The 23,595-nt window shown below is 37.9% G+C and overlaps 1 protein-coding gene across 2 annotated transcripts in view; it reads right to left on the bottom strand.

Annotated features, from left to right (window-relative positions):
• Positions 1-512: 512 nt before the first annotated feature.
• The window catches only part of GOLPH3L (golgi phosphoprotein 3 like), a 38,824-nt gene continuing 15,741 nt past the window's right edge, over positions 513-23,595 (bottom strand). For both annotated transcript variants that reach the window (XM_041756588.1, XM_041756587.1), the window contains exons 3-5: positions 14,984-15,115; positions 12,908-13,022; positions 513-946 (exon numbers count right to left, since the gene is read on the bottom strand). In XM_041756588.1, the coding sequence (XP_041612522.1) occupies positions 519-946; positions 12,908-13,022; positions 14,984-15,115 (675 nt within the window). In that variant the 3' untranslated portion in view covers positions 513-518. The remainder of the gene's footprint in view (positions 947-12,907; positions 13,023-14,983; positions 15,116-23,595) is intronic.

The following is a 23,595-nucleotide window of genomic DNA, read 5'->3' as shown; positions in this document are numbered from 1 at the left end:
AACATGTATTTAAGATAGAAAACAGGGGCCCCTGGCTGGCTCAGTTGGGAGAGTACATGACTCTTAATTTCAGGGTCAGGAGTTCAAGTCCCACATTGGGTGTGGAGCCTACTTAAAACAAAAAAAGATACAAATTTTAAAAAATTTAATAAATGGTTTGCTCTATATCTCACTCACATTTTGTGACTGGAGAACTCCAAATCCCACTTAGATATTCCTGCTTATTCAAAAGCACAATGGATGGAAGTAAACCAAGAAATGAGAGAAAATTATTATGGTGTGTGTGTGTGTGTTCAACTAGTTTATTCACCTCTGTAGTGGAAAAATAAGGAGAAATAAAATCTGCTTACAATGGCCAAAATTTATGGAGAAGCCCTAAAGTTGCTTTCCCCAAATCACAAATCTGATTCAAGAGAAGGAAAAAAATGATGAAAAACATCTCATCACACAAAACTCAGTGTGGTGTCTCTGATAGTCATCAGCCAGCAGAGGAAAAAGGAGAAACCCACCCACTGGTTTTAGGATTTATTGAAGGCTGCCAGCACAGCCCAGATCATCTCTGTGGCACTGTGCTTTGTCCCCTCCACTTCAGGGTCCAGTTCTACTAGGTCCTTGGCTCGATTCATTGCCACATCATACTTGTCATCTGCCAGAGAGGAGAAGACATTCTCTAGTACATCAGAGGAGTGGGCTAGCACCAGGAGTGCTAGTGTTCGCTTGTCCATACGTTGAGGGTCATTTACCCACCGCTCTAGGACACTATCTTGAAGTTTTTTCACTAGTCGCTGTTTCTCTGTTGTATTGGTCACTGGATGAGTAGTCATGTCAAATAGGAGGAAATTCTGCTTCTCAGTGGTTAGAATACCCTTCTCTACTAGATTCTTTGCAATTCGCTCTCTTACATTTCTCAGCTGGTACTGTAATTTGAAGGGGTTCCAGGTCTCACCTTTGGGGAAAAAAAACAGAAGACTTGAACAACACTATTAGCCAACTAGACCTAATAAGACATCTACAGAATATTCCACCCTCAAGTGCAAATGGGACATTCTCCAGGACAGACCACATTGTAGGCCATAAAAATCAGCCTTAATAAACTTAAAGGGGGGACTTTTGGTAGCTCAGTGGTTGTGTGTCTGCCTTCAGCTCAGGTCATGATCCCTGGTCCAGGGTTTGAGTTCCACATCAGGCTCCCTGAGGGGAGCCTGCTTCTCCCTCTGCCTATGTCTCTGCCTCTCTCTCTGTGTCTCTCATGAATAAATAAATAAAATCTTAAAAAAAAAATAAACTTAAAGGGACTGGAAACACACAAAATATGCTATCCAACCACAATAGAATTAAATTAGAAATTAACAGAAGGAAATTTGGGAAATCCAAAATACGTGGAAATTAAATTAAGAACCAATGAATCATGGGATCCCTGGGTGGCACAGCGGTTTGGCGCCTGCCTTTGGCCCAGGGCAGCGATCCTGGAGACCCGGGATCGAATCCCACGTCAGGCTCCTGGTGCATGGAGCCTGCTTCTCCCTCTGCCTGTGTCTCTGCCTCTCTCTCTCTCTCTCTGTGTGTGACTATCATAAATAATAATGAAAAAAAAGATGAAAAATTAAAAAAAAAAAAAAAAAGAACCAATGAATCAAAGAAGAAATCACAGGGAAATTTTAAAAATATTTTGAGTTGAATGAAAATGAAAACACATCAGACCAAGACTTATGTGCTACAACTTAAAGCAGTGTCAAGAGAAAAATTTATGATCCCAAACGTTGTATTAGAAAAGGAGATGTCAAATCAATAACCTACCTTTCTATCTTAAGAAAGTAGAAAAAGAAGAGCACGCTAAACATGAAGGAAGCAAAAGAAAATAATAAAGATTAGAGAGGAGATAAATAGAAACAATGAAAACAATAGAGGAAATCAATAAAATCAAAGTTGGTTCATTGAAAAGATCAACAAATTGACAAACTTAAACTGACCAAGAAAGAAAGAAGACTTAATTTACTAAAATTGGGAATGAAAGAGGAAACATCACCACTGACCTTAGAGAAATAAAAAGGGCAGTATGATGACACTATAAATAACAGTATGCCAAAAAAAAAAAAAAAAAAACAGTATGCCAACAAATTAGATAACCTAGGAGAAATGGACAAATTCCTTGAAACACACAAATTACCTAAACTGACTCAAGAAGAAAGAGAAAATCTGAATAAATCTATAACAGCAAATAGATTGAATAAGTAATTTAAAACTCCTCACAAAAAAAGCATGGTTTAGAGGGGTTACTAGTACCAAATGTTTAAAGAATGCTACTAATCCTTCACAAACTCTTTTAAAAAAACAGAAGAGGAGGGAGCACTTCCTTAGTTCATACGGTTAAGTATCACTCTGATACCAAAACCAGACAGATATCAGAAGACTATAGACCAACATCCCTTATAAGTACAAATATAATATAAGTACAAAAATATTCAACAAAATACTACCCCAAAAAATCCAGCAACATACAATAAAGAGTATGTAACAAAATTAAGTGGGACTTATACCAGAAATGCAAGGTTGTTTTAATATTCAAAAATCTAGGGACACCTGGATGGCTCAGTGGTTGAGCATCTGCCTTTGGCTCAGGGTGTGATCCCACGTTTCTGGGATGGAATCCTACACTGGGCTCCCCACGGGGAGCCTGCTTCTCCCTCTGCCTGTGTCTCTGCCTCTCTCTGTGTGACTCTCATGAATAAAAACTCTTTTAAAAAAAATCCCAAAATCTAATTATGTAACACATCATATCAATAGAATGAAAAGCAAAAACCAAGTGATCATCTCAATCAACACAGAAAAAGTATCTGACAAAATCCAACATATTTACGTGATAAAAACACTCAACAAACTAGGGATAGGTAGAAACTTCCTCAATCTGATAGAAGGTATTTACAAAAACCCCACAGGTAGCTTCATATTTAATGGTGAAAGAGTTAGCGATGTCCTACTAGGATCAGGAACAAGACAAAGATGCCATTTTCATCACTTCTATTTAGCACTGTACTGGAAGTTCTAGCCAGGGCAATTAGGCAAGGAAAAGAAATGAAAGCATTAAGATCACCCAGGAAGAAGTTAATCTATTTTTATTTCCAGATGACATGATCTCGTATACAGAAAAATCTAAGGAATCCACTTAAACTATTGCAACAAATAAATTCAGCAAGGTTGCAGGATATAAGATTAATATACAAAAATCATAGGAGTTTCTATACATTGGCAATAATCTGAAAAAAATTTTTAAATGACATTTATAATATCAAAGAGAGCAAAATACTTAGGAATATATTTAACAAAAGTAGCATAAGACTTGTACACTGAAAGTTACAAAATATTGTTGAAAGAAATAAAGAATATCTATTTTTTAAAAAGATTTTATTTATTTATTAATGAGAGACACACAGAGAGAGAGAGAGAGAGAGAGGCAGAGACACAGGCAGAGGGAGAAGCAAGCTCCACGCAGGGAGCCCAATGTGGGACTCGATCCTGGGACTCCAGGATCATGTCCCGTGGCCAAAGGCAGGCGCTAAACCACTGATCCACCCAGGGATCCCCAAGAATATCTAAATAAATGGAAAGATATTCCTTTTTAAAAAGAAATTTATTTATTTATTCATGGGAGACACAGAGAGAGAAAAGCAGGCTCCCAGGAGGGAGCCCAATGTGGGACTTGATCATGGACCCCAGGATCACACACTGAGCCGAAGGCAGATGCTCAACCGCTGAGCCACCCAGGCATCCCAAATGGAAAGATATTCCATGTTCATGGATTGGAAAACTTCATATTATTAAGATAGCAATATTCCCCAAATTGATCTACGGATTCAGTACAATTCCTATTAAAATCCTACCTTGCTTTATTACAGAAATTGACAAGCTAATTCTATAATTCATATGGAAATGCAAGCGACCAAGCATGGTCAAAAAAATCTTGAAAAAGAATAAAGTTGGAGGACTCACATTTCATGATTTCAAAACTACTACGAAACAACAATAATCAAAAAAACAAAAAACAAAACAAGCAAACAAAGCCTACAATAATCAAGAGAGTGTGGTATTGCATAAGGACAAACATATAGATCAAAAGAAGAGTCCAGCAATAAATTCATACATATATGGTCAAGTGATTTTTGACAATGGTACCAAGATAAATCATGGAGGACAGAACAGTGCTAGGACAACTGTATTTATATATTCATGCAAAAGACTGAAGTTGGAGCTCTACCCATATGATCTACAATTAACTCAAAACGGACAATAGACCTAAGTGAAATAGATAAGCTATAAATCTCTTAGAAGAAAATGCAGGAATAAATCTTCATGATGTTGGGTTAAGCAATCATTCCTTAGATATTACATAAGCAATAAAAGAAAAAGATTAATTGAAAAGTATTAAAATGGAAAACTTTATGCTTTTTTTTTTTTTTTTTTTTTTTAATTTGAGTAGGCAAGAGTGAGAGAGAGAGAGCAAGCATGAGCAGGGGGAGGAGCAGAGGGAGAGAAAGAAGCAGGCTCTCCTCTGAGGAGGAAGCCTGATGCTGGGCTTGATCTGGGAACTCTGGGATCATGACCTGAGCCTAAGGCAGACATGTAACCAACTGAGCCACTCAGTTGGTACCCCCAAACTGTATGCTTTAAAGAACACCATCAAGAAGTGAAAAGACAGGGCAGCCTGGGTGGCTCAGCGGTTTAGCGCTGTCTTCAGTTCAGGGCCTGATCCTGGAGACCTGGGATCGAGTCCCATGTGGGGCTCCTTGCATGGAGTCTGCTTCTCACTCTGCCTGTGTCTCTGCCTCTCTCTCTGTGTCTCTCATGAATAAATAAATAAAATCTTTAAAAAAAAAAAAAAAGAAGTGAAAAGACAGAATGGAAGGAAAATTTTGCAAATTCTGTATATGATAAAAGAGATTTATATCTAGAATATATTTGAAAAGTACAACTCATAGTAAAAACGGTAAACCCAATTAAAAATAGGTTAAGTATATGAATAGACATTTTTCCAAAGAAGATATACAAAGAGCCATAAATACATAAAGATGGTCAACATCATTATATATTAGAAAAATCCAAATAAAAATCACAACGATATACCACTACATACTCATTAGGATAGATAAAAGAGAATAACAAGTATTGATAAGAATGTGGAAGAATGAAACTCATACACTGGTGTGGAAATATAAAATGGTGTAGCCAACTTTGAAAAACTGGCCCCATCCCTGTCCTTAAGATGTTTAAAATCTAGTCTGGATTAATAGTGGGGAGACAAAAATAATATATATATTTTAATATTTTATTTATTTATCCATGAGAGACACAGAGAGAGAGAGAGAGAGAGGCAGAGGCAGAGGGAGAAGCAGGCTCCATGCAGGGAGCCAGACGTGGGACCCGATCCCGGGACTCCAGGATCACGCCCTGGGCTCAAGGCAGACACCCAACCACTGAGCCACCCAGGCATCCCCAAAAATAATATTTGAAGCAGGCCCTAATGATAAACTCGAACTGGACATAGATGATAAGGTTCTTTAAAATGTTAATCATTGAGATATGACATCAGGGATGATGATAGAGTGGGAAGTGCCAGACATTCATCTCTTCACCTAGACAACAATTATACTAGAACCTAGAATCTTTTTTTTTTTTTTTAAATTAGGCCATGCACCCAGGGTGGTGCCCAACACAGGGCTTGCACTCATGACCCTGAAATCAGGACCTGAGCTGAGATCAAGAGTTGCACACCTAACTGAGTGACCCACCCAGAGCCTGTAGAATATATCTTTTTAATAACTATTTGGAACTCTGGAATCTATTTGAATGCTTGTAGGTTCCAGGCCAAGGCTTGACTGGCAAAGTGTGGTTCATACTAGCCTATTTTAGCCTTCAGCACAATAGTGGATATTTAGCCCCTAAAATCCCCTTTAAAAAAAAAAAAAAGATTATTTATTTATTTATTAATGAGAGACAGAGAGAGAGAGAGAGAGAGAGAGAGGCAGAGACACAGGCAGAGGGAGAAGCAGGCTCCATGCAGGGAGCCTAATGCGGGACTCGATCCCGGGTCTCTGGGACCACACCCTGGACTGAAGGCTAGCCCCTAAAATCCTAAACACAAAGACATATAATGCAAGAAACGAGGGACAAAATACTATAGATCATACAGCAAAGAAACAACAAAATGGCAGAAGTGTCTCCTTATGAGTAATTATTTTAATCTATCTATCTATTTTTAAAATATTCTATTTATTATTTATTTGAGAGAGAGAGAGAACACAAGCAGGGGAAGCAGTAGAGGAGGAAGAAGTAGACTCCTTGTTCAGTAGGGAGCCTGATTCAAGGCTTGATCCTGGGACTCTGGGATCACGACCTGAGCTGAAGGCAGATGCTTAACTGACTGAGCCACTCAGACATACCATGAGTAATTACTTTGAATGTAAATAGATTAAGCAACTCAGTCACAAGACAAAGGTTGACGGGATGGGTTAAAAAACATCATCTAACTATATGCTATCTACAAGAGACTCACTTTAGTAACATTAAAGACCAATAATCCTTATGAATATAGATGCAAAAATCTTTAATAAAATATTAGCAACGTGAATCCAACAGTCTATTAAAAGGACTATTCACCATGGGCAAGTAAAATTTATCCCAGGAAAGTAACATAAAAAAAATCAAATGGACAAAGGATCTGAATAGACTTTCGAAAGAAGATATAAAGATAGTCAACAGATGCATGAAAAAATGCTCAACATCATTAATCATCAAAGAAGTGCAAATCAAATCACAATGAAATGACAATTCACATCTGTTAGAGTGGCTGTTATAAAAACGACAAGAAAAAACGAGTGTTAAAGAGGATGTGGGAAAAAAAAGAGAATATTTGTGCACTGTTAGTGAGAATGTAAATTGGTGCAGTCACTTCAGAAAACAGTATGGAAGTTCCTCAAAAGTTAAAAATAGAAGTATCATGTGATCCAGCAATTCCACTTCTGGATATTTATTCAAAGAAAATGAAAATACTAACTGGAAAAGATATATGCACTCTGATGTTCACTGAAGCATGACATTACAATAGCCAAAACATAGAAGTAATTTAAGTGTTCATCAATGGATGAATGGATAAAGAAAGTGTATATATATATACACAGTGAAATATTATTTAGCCATAAAAAAGACATCTTGTCATTTACAACAACGTGGTTGAAACCTGAGGGCATTATACTAAGTGAAATAAGTGAGACAGAGAAAGACAAATATTTTATGATCTCACTTATATGTATAATCTAAAAAACAAAAACTTGAAAGGGGTGCCTGGCTGACTCAATCAGCGGAGCATATGACTCTTGATCTCAGGGTTTGAGCCCCACATTGAGTATACAGATCACTTACAAATAAAATCTTAAAAAACAACCACCCCAAAACAACAACAAAAAAGCTCACAGATAGAGAGAACAGATATCATTGGTGGTTGCCAGAGGCAAGAGATGGGCGGTGGGGGGATGGTGGTGGAAAAAAAATGGGTTAATATAGTCAAAAGGTACACACTTCTAGTTATAAAATAAATAAGTCCTAGGAATGTAATGTTTTTTTTTTTATGATAGTCACAGAGAGAGAGAGAGAGGCAGAGACACAGGCAGAGGGAGAAGCAGGCTCCATGCACCGGGAGCCGGACGTGGGATTCGATCCCGGGTCTCCAGGATCGCGCCCTGGGCCAAAGGCAGGTGCTAAACCGCTGCGCCACCCAGGGATCCCAAGTCCTAGGAATGTAACATACAGCATGATGACTGTAGTTAATAATACTGTATTATATATTTGAAAGTTGCTAAGAGAGATCTTAAAAGTTCTTATTAAAAAAAAATGTAACTATATGTAGTGATGGATGTCAAGTAGGCATGCTGTGATCATTTTACAATATACACCAATCCTGAATCAATGTGTTCTACACCTGAAACTAATACAATGTTGTATATCAATTATACCTCAATAAAAAAATAATTAAACAATGTAATACATCATATTAGTAGAGTAAAAAAAAAAGCCACATAGTTATCTCACTTGACTCAGAAAAGACACCTGGTAAAAATGAACACACTTAAAAAAAACCAACAACACACTTTCATAATTAAAAACTCTCAGAAAACTAGAAATAAAAGGAAAATTTCTCAACATTGTAAAGGGTATTTATGAAAAATCCACAGCTAACATCACAAGGTCATGAAAATAGAAGGATGACTGCTTCCCCTCCTGCTATTCAATAAGGTACTAACCAGAGCTATTAGAGAAGATAAAAAGATGAAAGGCATCCATATTACAAAGGAAAAGCTAAAACTATCTCTGCATGTGCCATGATCCTTATATAGCTGACCCTTGAACAACCTGGGAGTTATGGGTGCCAATCCCCTGCAGTCTAAAATCTGTATAAAACTTTTAATTCCTTAAAAACTTAACTAGTGGGATCCCTGGGTGGCTCCTGTTTGGAGCCTGCCTTTGGCCCAGGGTGCAATCCTGGGGTCCCGGGTTTGAGTCCCAACATCAGGCTCCCTCATGGAGCCTGCTTCCCCTCTGCCTGTGTCTCTGCCTCTCTCTCTCTCTCTCTGTGTCTCATGAGTAAAATAATAAAATCTTAAAAAAAAAAAAAAAACTTAACTAGTAATAGTCTAAACTGAAAGCCTTACTGATAACCTAAACAGTCAATTAACACATATTTTGTATGTTACATGTATTATATATTGTATTCTTATAATAAGCTAAAAAAATTAAATTTTAAGAAAATCATAAGGAAACTACATTTACATTGTTTTGTTTTGTATTGAAAAAAATCTATGTATATATGGGCCTGCATGGTGCAAACCCATGTTGTTCAAGGGTTAACTGTATAGAAAATCCCAAAGAATGCACAAAAATGCTACTAGAGCTAATAAACTAATTCAGCTAAAGTGCAGGGTACAAGGAAAACACACAAATATCAGCTGTTTCTACACACAAGTAATGAATAAAGGAAATTAAGAAAGTAGTTCCATTTATAATAGTGTCTAAAAGAATTAAAAACTTAGGAATAAGTCTAACCAGAGGTGAAAGATATACATGCTGAAAACTACACAACATTGCTGAAAAACATTAAAGATGACAAAAATAATGTAAAGACATCCTATATTTAATGGGCAAAGGACTTGACACTGTCAAGTTATCAATACCACTCAAAGAGATCTACAGGTTCAACACAATCCCTAACAAAATTCCAGGAGTCTTTTCCACTGAAATGGAAAAGCTGATCCTCAAATTCACATGCAACTGCATGAGACCCAGGATAGCCAAAACAATCTTGAAAAAGAATAAAGTGGGCAGCCCGGGTGGCTCAGTGGTTTAGCACCACCTTCAGCCCAGGGCCTGATCCTGGAGACCTGGGATGGAGTCCCATGTGGGGCTCCCTGCATGGGGCCTGCATCTCCCTCTGCCTGTGTCTCTGCCTCTCTCTCTGTGTGTCTCTCATGAATAAATAAATAAAATCTTTAAAAAGAAAAAGTAAAGAAAAAGAATAAAGTTGTGACACTCATACTTTCCAATTTCAGAAATTATTACAAAGCTATAGTAAGTAAAACAGTATGGTATTGGCATAGGTCAAGCATAGATCAATGCAATAGAACAGATAGCCCAGAAGTAAATCCTCACATCTATGATCAACTGATTTTCTTTTTTTTTTTTTTATATTTTATTTATTTATTAATGAGACACACACACACACACACACAGAGGCAGAGACACAGGCAGAGGCAGAAGCAGGCTTCACGCAGGAAGCCCAATGTGGGACTCAATCCCGGGACTCCAGGATCACGCCCTGCGGCCAAAGGCAGGCGCTAAACCGCTGAGCCACCCAGAAATCCCCGATCAACTGATTTTCAACAAGGCTGCTAAGATTATTCAATGGGGAAAGGTCGATCTTTTCATGGATATGAGACCAAAAGTGCAAGCAACAAAAGAAAAAATAGATAAATTGGATTTAATCCAAATTAAGAACTTTTGGTATCAAGGATTACCATCAAAAAGGTTGAGAAGACAACCTACAGAATGGGAGAAAATACTATAAATGATGGATCTGATTAATATTATATAATATTAATATATATTATATATTATATATAATAATAGGGATTTATATTCATAAAATACAAAATACTCCTAAAATTCAGCAACAACAACAGAACCCAATTTAAAAAATGGGCAAAGGACTTGAATAGACATTTTTCCAAAGAAGATATACAAATGGCTAATACACCCATGAAAAGATGCTTATCACTGGTCATTAGGAAAATGCAAATCAAATTGAGATATTCCATCATGTCTACTAAGAGAACTATAATTAAAAACCAAACCAAACCAACAAACAAAAAAATAGAACAAGTTTTGATGACAATGTGGAGAAACTGGAGCCCTTATGCATGGCTGGTGAGAATGTAAAAGGGTGCATCCTTTGTAGAAAATAATTTTGTGGTTTCTCAAAACGTAGAACTATTACATGACCCAGCAATTCTACTCTTAGGTATATATCTAAAAGAGTAGAAAGCAGTGACCTGAATAGATATTTGTATATTAATGTTCATAGCAGCATTATCCACAATACCTAAAAAGTGGAAACAACCCAAGTGTCCATCAACAAATGAATTAAAACAAATGTGGTGTATCTGAACAATGGATTACTCAGTGGCCATAAAAAGGAATGAGATTTTGATATATGCTACAACACGAACAGACCTTGAAAACATTATGCTTAGTGAAATAAGACAATATAAAAGGATAAATATTGTATGATTCCACTTATATGAGTTACCTAGTACAGGCAAATTCATAAAGACAACACATAGAAAAGAGGTTGTAGAGAATGGGGAGTGGGGAGTTAAGAAGGATGTTTGGGATGATGAAAAAGCTTTGGGTACAGAGAGAAGTGATTAGTTACATAACACCTTGAATGCATTTAATGTCACTGAATTATACATTTATGAATGGTTAAAACAATAAAGATTATATGTATTTTACCACAATAAAAAAAGTTAACTATATGTCCCCCCAAATTAAAATATATCCATAGGGCAGCCCAGGTGGCTCAGCAGTTTAGCGCCACCTTCAGCCCAGGGAGTGATCCTGGAGACCCAGGATGGAGACCCACGTAGGGCTCCCTGAGTGGAGCCTGCTTCTCCCTCTGACTGTGTCTCTGCCTCTCTCTCTGTGTGTCTCTCATGAATAAATAAATAAAATCTTAAAAAAGAAAAAAAAATATATCCATAAAAAACATGTCTGTGAATGTCCATAGTAGCATCATTCATAATAGCGAAAAAGTGGAAATAATCCAAATGTCTATCAACTGATGAATCGATATATAAATGTGGTATATCTATACAATGAAATATTAGTTAGTGATAAAAAGGAGTCAAGTAAAACTTGGGAAGTTCTAATAAGATTGGTGGATTTTATCAATGTCAATATCCTATAGATCATAACATACCATAATTTTGTAAAAGGTTATCACTGGGGAATTCTGAGCAGAGTATATAAAGGATCTCTCAGTATTACCCCTTACAACTGCATGTAAATCTCCAAGTATCTCAGTACAAATTTCAATTAAAAAATTTGTCCCAGGGGATCCCTGGGTGGCTCAGCGGTTTGGTGCCTGCCTTTGGCCCAGGGCGCGATCCTGGAGTCCTGGGATCGAGTCCCACATCGGGCTCCCGGCATGGAGCCTGCTTCTCCCTCCTCCTGTGTCTCTGTGCCTCTCTGTCTCTCTCTCTATGTCTATCATAAATAAATAAATAAATCTTTAAAAAAAAAAAAAAAATTTGTCCCAGAAGGTGACATTGGCTGTGACCTCAAAGTGACCGGTGGAGGATTCTCCTAAAATTTTATGCCATAGGTCTACTTACTTATATTAAAGTTTTTGAGGGACGCCTGGGTGGCTCAGCGGTTGAGCATCTGCCTTTGGCCCAGGGCCTGATCCTGGGATTAGGGATCGAGTCCCACATCGGGCTTCCTGCATGGAGCCTGCTTCTCCCTCTGCTTATGTCTCTTCCTCTCTCTCTCTTTCATGAATAAATAATAAAAATCTTAAAAAAAAATAAAGTTTTTGGACTTGCCCTTAAAAAAAAAGAAAATAAACAAACTATTGGTACATGCTAAAACATGGATGAACCTTAAAAATGTTGTATCTTAGCCAGTCACAAAAAATTGTACATTTCCCTTATATGAAATATCTGGAATAAGCCAATCCACAGAGACAGAATGTAGAGTAGTGGCTGCCACAGCTGGGCAGGAGGCTTGGGAAAAACTGCTAATGAGTACGGGGTTTATTTTGGGGTGAAGAAAATGTTCTCAATTCAGTTTGTGAGGATGGTTGCACAATTGTGTGAATATACTAAAATCCATTTAATTGTGTACTTTCCATGGGTATGTGGTGTGTGAATTATGTATCAAAGAGATGTTTAAAAAATTTCTTGTGGGGATGCCTTGGGTGGCTCAGCAGCTGAGCATCTACCTTTGGCTTGGGTCATGATCCGTGGTCCTGAGATCGAGTCCCACATTAGGCTCTGTGCATGGAGCCTGCTTCTCCCTCTGCCTATGTCTCTGCCTCTCTCTCTGTCTCTCATGAATAAATAAAATCTTTAAAAAAAATTTCTCATGAAAAATATCATTAGGGAGCTTATGGGTTGGAGTAGCAGAAATAAGATGAAGCTCTGGAAAACTTTGTGTATTGATTAACCATGCCTTTTCTGTCCCTCTTCAATATAGTTAAACAGTGAACCATATACTTCTTACCTAGTAGCTTGAACTCTTCTACTCCTTTTCTTGAACTAGTAGGATAAAGATTACAAAGTGTGGGATTTTTGAACCATTTTACCTGTGAGTAGCTCTATCCATGTCTGGACGGTTTCTGTGGGTTCAGTTGCTTTGATGTGTTTGAGAGTTTCATCCAGTAAAACATCCCCTGTTGGGCTATCTGACTTTAGCAGTACCTTTAAGAGAAGAATCAAGGGGCCCTGGTTCATCCATTTAATTCAAATTAAGATCTTTCAGTATACCATATATACATTATTGGTTAAGTGTTGTAGGAAATGCAAAGCAACAGACTATACTGTCCCCGTCCTCAAGAAGTTTAAAATCTAGTTGGGGTAGTTGTAGGGAGACAAAAATAACATTTGAAGTGGACCCTAGTGACAAACTGGATATAAATGGTCATGGAGAAAATATTCAATAATAACTTTGGGTCGGGAAACCAACTTGTGGAATGATTAATAAAAATAGCAAAGTCAGGAAAGGAAGCCAGTTTTGGGGAAAAGTTGATAAATTTGGTTTTAACTGATAAGGGATAGCCACATTGAAATGCCTAGTTAATAGTTAAATATGTTCCTGGGGTTAGAAAAAGAAGACAGGCCTAGGATTTGATAGGTTAATATCATGGAAGTGAGAGATGAAGCTATAAGGTAAATATCTCCAAAAGGATGGGAATTTATGCAAAAGGATACAAACTGAGACTTAGATGTTAAGGAATGGAGAAGGACAAGAGAGAGCACATAGCCAGAGAAGCAAGAAAATGTAATATAACAAAGGCCAAGAATGAAGAAAATTTCAAGTAGGAGGAGGTGGTCAAAAATGCCAAATGCCACATATAGGTTAAAAGAGAAAAATAAGGGCAGCCCCGGTGGCTCAGCGGTTCAGCGCCACCTTCAGCCCAGGGTGTGATCCAGGAAACCCAGGATCGAGTCCCGCGTTGGGCTCCCTGCGTGGAGCTCACTTCTCCCTCTGCCTGTGTCTCTGCCTCTCTCTCTCTCTGTGTGCCTCTCATGAATAAATAAATAAAATCTTTAAAAAAGAGAGAGAAATAAATTGAAGACAAAAGAGAAGGTGGTGATAGGGCACCTGGCTGGCTCAGTTGGCAGAGTATGTGACTTTTTTTTAAAAGATTTTATTTATGGGGCACCTGTGTGGCTCAGTGCTTGAGCCTTTGGTTCAGGCTGTGATCCCAGGGTCCTAGGATCAAGTCCCTCAAGGAGCCTGCTTCTCCTTCTGCCTATGTCTCTGCCTCTCTCTGTGTGTCTCTCATCAATTAAAAAAAAAATATTTATTTGATAGATAGCCCGCATGCATGAGCTAGCACAAACAGGGGAGTGGCAGAGGGATAGGGAGAAGCAGGCTCCCCACTGAGCAGGAAGCCTGATGCAGGGTTTGATCCCAGGACCCCAGGGTTATGACCTGAGCCAAGGGCAGACGCTAAACCAACTGAGCCACCCAGGTGCCCCAGGGAATGTGACTCTTGGTCTAAGGGTTGTGAGTTCAAGTACCACACTGGACATAGGGCCTGCTGGTGATACCTAAAAAATATATAGTTTGGGTAGAGTTCTGAGTATGACAGTAAAGTTATAAGTGGAAAAAAATACATAGTAAAAAAAATGGAGACAGAGGTTATAGCTCATATGGTGGAATGGACTTAATTTAAATGGAAGGAGAAAAATCTAATGGTTATCTGAGCATGACTAGTGTTAAAGACTGCACCTGACCTGTGGTTTGCCCCCTCCTATATAACATTCTATTTCATAATGTTTCAGTTACAGACATAGAGGGAGCAATAATCAACAGTATCCTAATAATGACTTTTCTGCTTAAAAAAAGACAAAACCATAAACTTCTTATAACTCTGTAGATGACAGATACTTGAATTTCTCCCTCCCTCCCTTAAATCTGTTAGACAATAGGATGGCTAAGTGAGTGATAATCATCTTATCTCACTATTCAGATATTCCCATTCCTCCAGGGGCACCTCGGTGGCTTAGTTGGTTAAGCATCCAACTCTTGATATTAGCTCAGGGTTATGAATTCAAGCCCCTCAGAAAAAAAACAAAACTTCCCACTCCTCCAAAATGGACCATTGGTATCTACCCTTTCATAAGTTAGGAGGATGTCCACAGAGGTGCTGTACCTTTCTGTCCAGTAGTCGCTTCTTACGCATGGTAGGGGGTTCCAGACAGATTCGACCCCGCATGGCCAATTCTATCAGGATGCCCCCTCGCAGGCCAGATGATATACAGTCATTCCAGAAAGATGTGTAACCCTAGAAAAGGAAAAAGAGAAAGAATGTTCTGAAAGGGTTATGGACTTGTAACAAGCACCTTAAGGACACTTTGTTGCAATTCATGTCCCATTACATGATCACAAAACAGAATAAGAGAACAGAATCTGGGATGCCTGGGAGGCTCAGTGGTTGAGCATCTGCCTTCGGCCCAGGGCGTGGTCCTTGGGCTCTGGGGTCCCGGAATCAAGTCCCACATCAAGCTCCCTGCATGGAGCCTCCTTCTCCCTCTGCCTGTGTCTCTGCCTCTCCCTCTCTCTCTCATGAATCAATAAATCTAAAAAAAAAAACAGAGAGAGAGAGAGAGAGAGAGAAAGAGAGAATAGAATAACTCTGATGGATCTGATGGATTAAGCTTTCTCTTAATCGAAACCTCCCCAAATAAAGGTTCTCTGTCTAACTTCAAGCTCCTTGTGAATTCCCATAGTTCAGCTGTTAGTTGATAACTAGTACGTCAAATTTTAATTTTTGAAAAGAATTTTGGCCTCTTGGAAATGTTTCCATTGACACCCTAAACTTCAGAGTAGAATATAATTAAGTAGAAAAATGTATAAACCATTTGAGCCTTTTACTACTCTCTCAAGACATGTTTTATTTGCAAGCTAATTTGATGGGTGGTGTGGTAGAAACCCAGCTCTGCCACGGACTAGTTAAGTGCCTTGGGTACGTTATTCAACCAGCTTCAAGTGCAACGCCCTCATCTGTAAAACGGGGACATTAACATCTATCTTTTTAAGTTTGCTGTGAGGAATAAATTAGATGTTATATATAAAAAAGCATTTAGTAGAGTGGCTGGCATACAGTAGGCACTTAAATACTACTTTCTCTTCCTTAGGAGTTATAATAGAGGTACAAAGAGGAGGACTGTCTTAAGGAACCATTTTAAGGAGGACTGTCTTATGGAGGACTGTCTTAAGGAACCATTTTAAGGAACAAAAAATCTAACTGGAAATATCATGCAAATGTGAGGAATACAAATTTTAAACAAAACCTCAATTGAAAAAGCAGCAGCAGACAGGCAAAAATGACGACTGGGAATTTGATTTAGATGCTAGTTTTTCAAACCATATATCATTTTTGGGCTAGTCAGAAGCTTTAATGGGACTTGAAGTGGGATTTCAAGAATAGGTTGAATTTAGCAGAGAAGGGAGGGTTTTCCAGATGAAGATGAAGGAAATCATCCAAACTCTACTATTTTTCAAAAGGGCATTCTAAGCAAAAGTATAAAGGAAAGAGACATTACATATGTTTAGAGATCTAACTCAATGACAGGAGATCAAATTGGTTGGGGCTGGGCTGTGGGAAGTCTTGATGCTCTTAACTTTTACTGAAAGGCAATATTCAGTCCTGAAGGTTCTTTTTTTTTTTTTTTTTTTTTTTAAAGATTTTGTTTATTTATTCATAGAGACAGAGAGAGAAGCAGGCACCATACAGAGAGCCTGACGTGGGACTCGATCCAGGGTCTCCAAGATCATGCCCTGGGCTGCAGGCAGCGCTAAACCACTGCGCCACTGGGGCTGCCCTAGTCCTGAAGGTTCTGAGCAAGGAGTTATGACTAACACAAGAAGATCCATCAGAGTTATTAGAACTGTTCAACATTCTAGCCATCTTTGGGTAGCACTCCCTCTCAAGGGAGAGAAGTTGGGTGAGATGTTGGCAGGGAGGTTCTACCATGGCTTTAAAGTCATTAAAGATCATTAAAGATCACCTTTAATGATCACTATTTAAAATTTTTTATTTTATTTACTTGTTTACTTACTGAATTTTAAACTTAAAAAAACAACAACAAAACAACTCCATGCCCAATGTGGAGCTTGAACTCATGATCCCAAGATCAAGAGCCTCATGCTCTACCAACTGTGCCAGTCAGGTGCTCCATAAGTTACTATTAATAGCAGTAATGTCTAATGTTTATTGAATACTTATTATGTAGATTTGTGTTTAGTTTTTTGCATGCACTATCTGATCACATCTTCACAACAATTTGATAAGGGGGGTACTACTGTGCATATATAATAATAATAATTATTATTATTATTATTAAAGATTTATTTACTTGAGAGAGATAGAGAGCACCAGAGGAGGGTCAGAGGAAGCAGGAGACTCTGCTGGGCATGGAGCCAAACGCAGGGCTCCGGGATCATAACCAGAGACAAAGGCAGACCAGGCACCCCTACTATCCACATTTTAAAGATGAGGAAACTAAGGCTTATGGAGGTTTTGTGACACGACAGAGGTTATAAAGCTAAATAGTGGTAAAGACTTAATAATATTTTTTTAATTCCACTTTCATTCTTTATTGATTTAGAAGTTATGTACTTTCTTACTTTCTTTTCTTTTCTTTTTTTTTAAATAAAGATTTTATTTATTTATTCATGAGAGACACAGAGAGAGGCAGAGACACAGATGAGGGAGAAGCAGGTTCCCTGTGGAGAGCCCAATGCGGGACTCGATCACAGGAACCCAGGATCAGGACCTGAGCTGAAGGCTGACACTCAACCACTGAGCCACCCAGGCGTCCCTGTTCTCTCTTTTCTTTAGGAAAGTTATCCTCAAAATTTTAACATGCATGACAATTAAAAATTAATACAAAATCTAATTATTTAAAAAAGAATATTTAACCACTCTTCTAGCTGACCAATATTTTATCTTTTTTTTTTTTAACTCACATGTTAGACATTATTATTAGCATTATCATTATTTTACATAGGTAGTACTTGTTTAGATTTACTCAGATGCTTACCGATGTCTTTGCTCGCTATTCTTTCTTGCATCTTAGACCTCCTTTCTGGTACTATTTTCCTTCTTTCTAAAGTAGAATTTCCTTAAGTGAAAGTCTGTTGGAGGCAAACTATTTTATCTGAAAGGTCTTTATTTCACCATTGTTTTTCAACGATAGTTTCTCTGGATGTAACATTCTAGGTTGATAGTTTTCTCGTATCACATTGAAGATATTAAGCCCTCTTCTCCTAGCTTCCATTGTTGCAGTGAGAAATGTATCATTCTTACTGATTGTGGTTTCTTGTAGGTGAATTGTCTTTTAATCTTCAGTCCTTTCACATCTGTCTCTTAGAGTTTTGCAGACTGTGTGTGAATTTACTCATCCTGTTTGGCATATGCTTCCTGTACCTATAGGTTCATTTCTTATTTTCAAAAATTCTCACTTCTTCTCTTTAGGAATTTTATCTCTCCTCCATTTTATTTTTTCCTTCTGGGACATCAATCTTACTTATTCTAACCTCCATGTCTTTTAACCTCTCTTTTGTATCTTCCATTTCTTTTGTCTCTAAATTGCTTTTTGAAGAGTTATTATTCATATCTGGCTTCCAATTTACTCTCTCCATCTGTATCTAATATGCTAAACTCTCCATGAGATTTTGATTTTTTTTTTTTTTGAGATTTTGATTTCAACTTTGATTTTTTTTTCATTTCAAAAAGTTCTATGTAGTTATTTTTCACATTTGCTTGGTCATTTGTGATTTCTTTTCGCTGTTCATTTTGTGATTCTTTTTTTTTTTTTTAATGTCATAGATATTTTATGTTGTCTGATAATTTTATTTTTTTAAAGATTTTGTTTGTTTATTCATGAGAGACACACAGAGAGAGGCAGAGACACAGACAGAGGGAGAAGCAGGCTCCCTCCGGGGAGCCTGATGTGGGACCCCAGGATCATGACCTGGGCCAAAGGCAAATGCTCAATCACTGAGCCACCCAGGTGCCCCTGTCTGATCATTTTAATATCTGAGGTCTATGAATGACCTATTTGTGATTTCTGCTGAATCTTTCTCAGGATATTTGATTCTTTGTATGTTGGATATTTGATTAAGAAGTGGCCCATATTCAATTTTTTGTGAATATGTGAGATCCTGAAGGCCTAAATTAAAGATGTCTTTTTTCAGAAAGGAGATCTGTATTTGCTTCTGCTGAGAGTCAGGCATGAGGGTATTGGGGGACTCCACACAACTGGGACCACATTCATTTTTAAAAAGATTTTATTTTTAAGTAATCTCTACACCCAAGGTAGGGCTCAAACTCACAACCCCAAGATCAAGAGTATCATGTTTCACTGACTGAGCCAGCTATGCATTCCCAACTGGAACCACATTTAAACCTAGCTTCCCCATTTTATCTTGACTCTGAGGTTTATTTGTGACTACCCAATTCCAGGATCTCAGGACTGATTTGGTAATTTGTCCCAGGGCAATCTGGTTTTCATGTTTGTTTATTGCTCACCTCTAGGATTTTAAGTTTGGTGTTTGTTTGGGGACCCTGAAGATTTCTTACTTTCCAAAGGCCCAATAGTACTTTAGAAATTAAGTTTATTCAAGATATAATATCTGCCCATGATACTGCTAGAGACAGAGGTCTTCCAATACCAGCTTTCCCATTATAGCCAGGATGATCTTTATGCTCAAATCTAATGATATAATTCTCTTCCTCTCTACTTAAAAATCTTTCAAATGCTCCTCCCAGTCAAGTCCAAATTCCTTAGTGTAACACTCAAGCCAGGAGGCTGCTCACTGGTCTCACCTTGGCCTCTTTTCCCTAGAACACCATGCTCCAGATTTCCAGAACTATTTTATTTTTTTGCAATCTCTAAACCCAACATAAGGCTCAGACTCACAACCCCAAGATCAAGGACCGCATACTTCTTGGACTGAGGCAGATGAGCACCCTGACAACTATGTTAAGTACTCTTAATATATCATTTTTGCTTACAGGCCTTTGTACACACTGTTCTGTCTAAAAGAACCAGTACCCTTCTTTCCCTAATTCCTCCTTGTTCTTAAGGATCCCTATACATAGGGATGACATCTTCCATATACCTTCTCTAACAATGTCTTTCCTTCTATTCCACCCTCTAGTTTAGGTTCCTCACCTGGGTGTGCCTATATATACTGCTCCCTTATCATTTATTTTTATCATGCTGTAATCAACTGTCCTCAGTTATAGTTAGACTATAAATTCCTTAAGGAGAGAATTTCTAATACATAGTATTTCTCAATAATGTTTCTTGACAGCATAAATTTATGACTGAAAGTAAGTAACATTAACCTGGCAAAAGCTCAGTTTGAACCACGAATATCCTTAGACCTATCCATATTTCCTAAGGGCCTGATCTTAGATTCAAAGCTGGGATTAGTTCTATGTATGACCCACCTCATGGCTACTTCAAGAGAGTTGTATTTATAACTCCTCTTTAAGGAGGGAGTAGGTTTTTTAAAAGATTAATCCCTTAAAAAAAGATTTTATTTATTTATTCATGAGAGACCCAGAGAAAGAGGCAGAGACACAGGCAGAGGGAGAAGCAGGATCCATGTGGGGAGCCTGATGGGGGATTGGATTCTAGGACCTCAGGATCACGACCTGAGCCAAAGGCAAACACTCAACCACTGAGCCAGCCAGGTGCCCCAATCCTTGGTTTTACACAACTTAGCTGCCTAATTAAGGCTAAACTATAAATTTCTTCAGGATATATAATTTATTAGGCATAACTTGGTGATTTTATAAATCTCAACAGGTGTACAAACTCATCAGCCAGTATTAAAGCAATTAGAGGAAACTGATTTGGTTGTTTTTTCATTTCTTCCTGATCATGTAACTTCTGTTACAGTAACAGTGATGTCAGATTGTCAATAGAACTGTAAATGAGAAGCAATGTAAATAAACAATGGATGGCAGGATGTAGAAACTGTTTTTAAAATATCATTCCCGTCATAGTATCTAATGTAAAACTCCCCAAATGAGTCTTTTAAAACTTTTTTTATCGAGTCATGCATCGTAATAGAAAAGAGCTTTAAAATACACATGAAGGGGTACCTGGGTGCCTCAGGGGTTGAACGCCTGCCTTTGGCTCAGGTCATCATCCGAGGGTCCTGGGATCAAGTCCCACATCGGGCTCCCCACAGGGAGCCTGCTTCTCCCTCTGCCTATGTCTTTGCCTCTCTCTCTGTGTCTCTCATGAATAAATAAATAAAATCTTAAAAAAAATAAATAAGGGCAGCCCCGGTGACTCAGCGGTTTAGCGCCGCCTGCAGCCTAGGTTGCGATCCTGGAGATGGGGGATCGAGCCCCATGTCAGGCTCCCTGCATGGAGCCTGCTTCTCCCTCTGCCTGTGTCTCTGCCTCTCTCTCTCTCCTCTCTGGGTATTCTCATGAATAAATAAATAATATCTTAAAAAAATAAATAAAAATACACATGGAGTTTTTAAAAATAATTATAATTCTGATATCCATATTCCTTTAAATAAATATATCTAGCTGTATTTGTGAATTCTCAAACCATCTATAATAAAGATTCTCTGTTAAAGGGCCAATGCTTTAGTATGCAGGATGATCTAGCATATGCATACTAAAGTTCACCATTTAGTCATTAAATTTAGTTAGTAATATAAGGCTATACATGTGAGGGAAACGAGAAGAGAAAAATTTTAGGATCTACTAAAATAAATGGAATTGCACACGGCCTCATGACCAAAAGAGAATCCTGAAGGTATGGCAGAATGAGATCTTTGAATAGTGAACTTTGTTTTGTCTTTACTTTTTATTTATTTATTATTTTTTAAATTTTATTTATTCATGACAGACAGAGAGAGAGGAGGGGGGGGGCAGAGACACAGGCAGAGGGAGAGGGAGAGAAGCAGGCTCCATGCTGGGACTTGATCCCAGGCCTCCAGGATCACACCCTGAGCTGAAGGTGGCGCCAAACCGCTGGGCCATTGGGGCTGCCCTTAATTATTATTTTTTTTAACTTTTTAATTTTTTTTTTAAAGATTTTATTTATTTATTCATGAGAGACACACACAGAGAGAGGCAGAGACACAGGCAGAGGGAGAAGCAGGCTCCATGCAGGGAGCCCAACGCGGGACTCAATCCCGGGTCTCCAGGATCAGGCCCTGGGCCAAAGGCAGGTGTTAAACCACTGAGCCACCTAGGCTGCCCCAGTTTTGTCTTAATTAGAAATGTAATAAATAATTACTAGAAAAAAAAAAAGAAAAGAAGGGAAAAAGATAATATAGAAATGTATAACTTACAAAATGAAAGTTTATCTGGAGGGGTAACAGTCTAGTGTGTATTTTCTAGATTTTATATACACATTATATCTTTATTATATTTTTTACAGAAACAAGATCATATTGAGTGACAACTTTTCACTTGCCCATTATTTTGGCTATCTTCCCACATGAGTAAATACAGATCTACCTCATTCATTATAATGGCTACACAGTATTGCACTTTAGATGTACTATAATTTATCTTTTCAAGACTTTGCTGGTGACATTTGCTTAAAATTTTTTGTCATTTCAAAAAAAATGCTATGAAGAAATGTTCATTATGTGTGTTTTTGTTGAATGAATTCCTAGAAAAATTTTGGGTTGAAGATTATACACATTTACATTTTTAAAAAAAGACTGAGAGAAAGAGTGTACATACATGTGATGTGGGGAAGTGACAGAAGCAGAGGGAGAGAAAGTCCTAAGCAGATACCCTGCTGAATGCAGACCCTGACCGGGGGTTCCCTGAAATCACAACCTGAGCTGAAACCAAGAGTTGGATGCTTAACCTACTGTGCTTTCCAGGTGCCCCACATACTTACAATTTTTATAATGTCATTTTGTTGTTAGGGCAATGAGATTTCAATAAATTCAAATAGTCAACATTTTGTGCTGAATTTCCTTCTAGTCAAGTATTCTTTATGCAAACTTCCTTAAAGACATGCCTTAAAACAACTCTGAAGGTTATTGATTTTAAATCGCCTGCTCGGGGTAAAAAGAAAACAGAAAACAAAGAAACTTAAAACATCATTAAAAACTATGTTTACAAGGAATTTTTAAAAATAATGTTAGAAAATTCTTATGATGGGGGGGGCACCTAGCTGGCTCAGTTGAAGCATGTGACTCTTAATCTCAGAAGTTTTATTTTTATTTTATTTTTTTAAATTTTTATTTATTTATGAAAGTCACAGAGAGAGAGAGAGAGAGAGAGAGAGAGAGAGAGGCAGAGACACAGGCAGAGGGAGAAGCAGGCTCCATGCACCAGGAGCCCAACGTGGGATTTGATCCTGGGTCTCCAGGATCGCGCCCTGGGCCAAAGGCAGGTGCCAAACTGCTGCGCCACCCAGGGATCCCTCTCAGAAGTTTTAAATTTGAACCCCATGTTGGGTGTAGAGATTATTTAAAAATAAAATGATAAAAAGAAAAAAAAAGAAAATTATGATGAAGTTTAATGAAAAACAGCCAAATACGTAATTGTGTATTGAAGATTATCACAATTATGTAAAACACTTTACTTTTAAAAATGGGGCTGCTTAAAAAAATGGTATTCTAATTTTTCCAAGTTACCTACATGGAGAAAGTATCATTTTATTAGGAAAAATCTCAGAAAAAAAAAAAGAATCTTTCCCTCTCTCCAAATCTGAAGATTCAACTTAAAACTGTTTCAGTTTCCATAAGAGAAGGAAT

Source organism: Vulpes lagopus, chromosome 5 (genome assembly GCF_018345385.1).
Source record: "Vulpes lagopus strain Blue_001 chromosome 5, ASM1834538v1, whole genome shotgun sequence".
Lineage (NCBI taxonomy): Eukaryota > Metazoa > Chordata > Mammalia > Carnivora > Canidae > Vulpes > Vulpes lagopus.
Note: the sequence above shows the minus strand (reverse complement) of the source record. Positions and strands in the feature narration are given on the sequence as shown.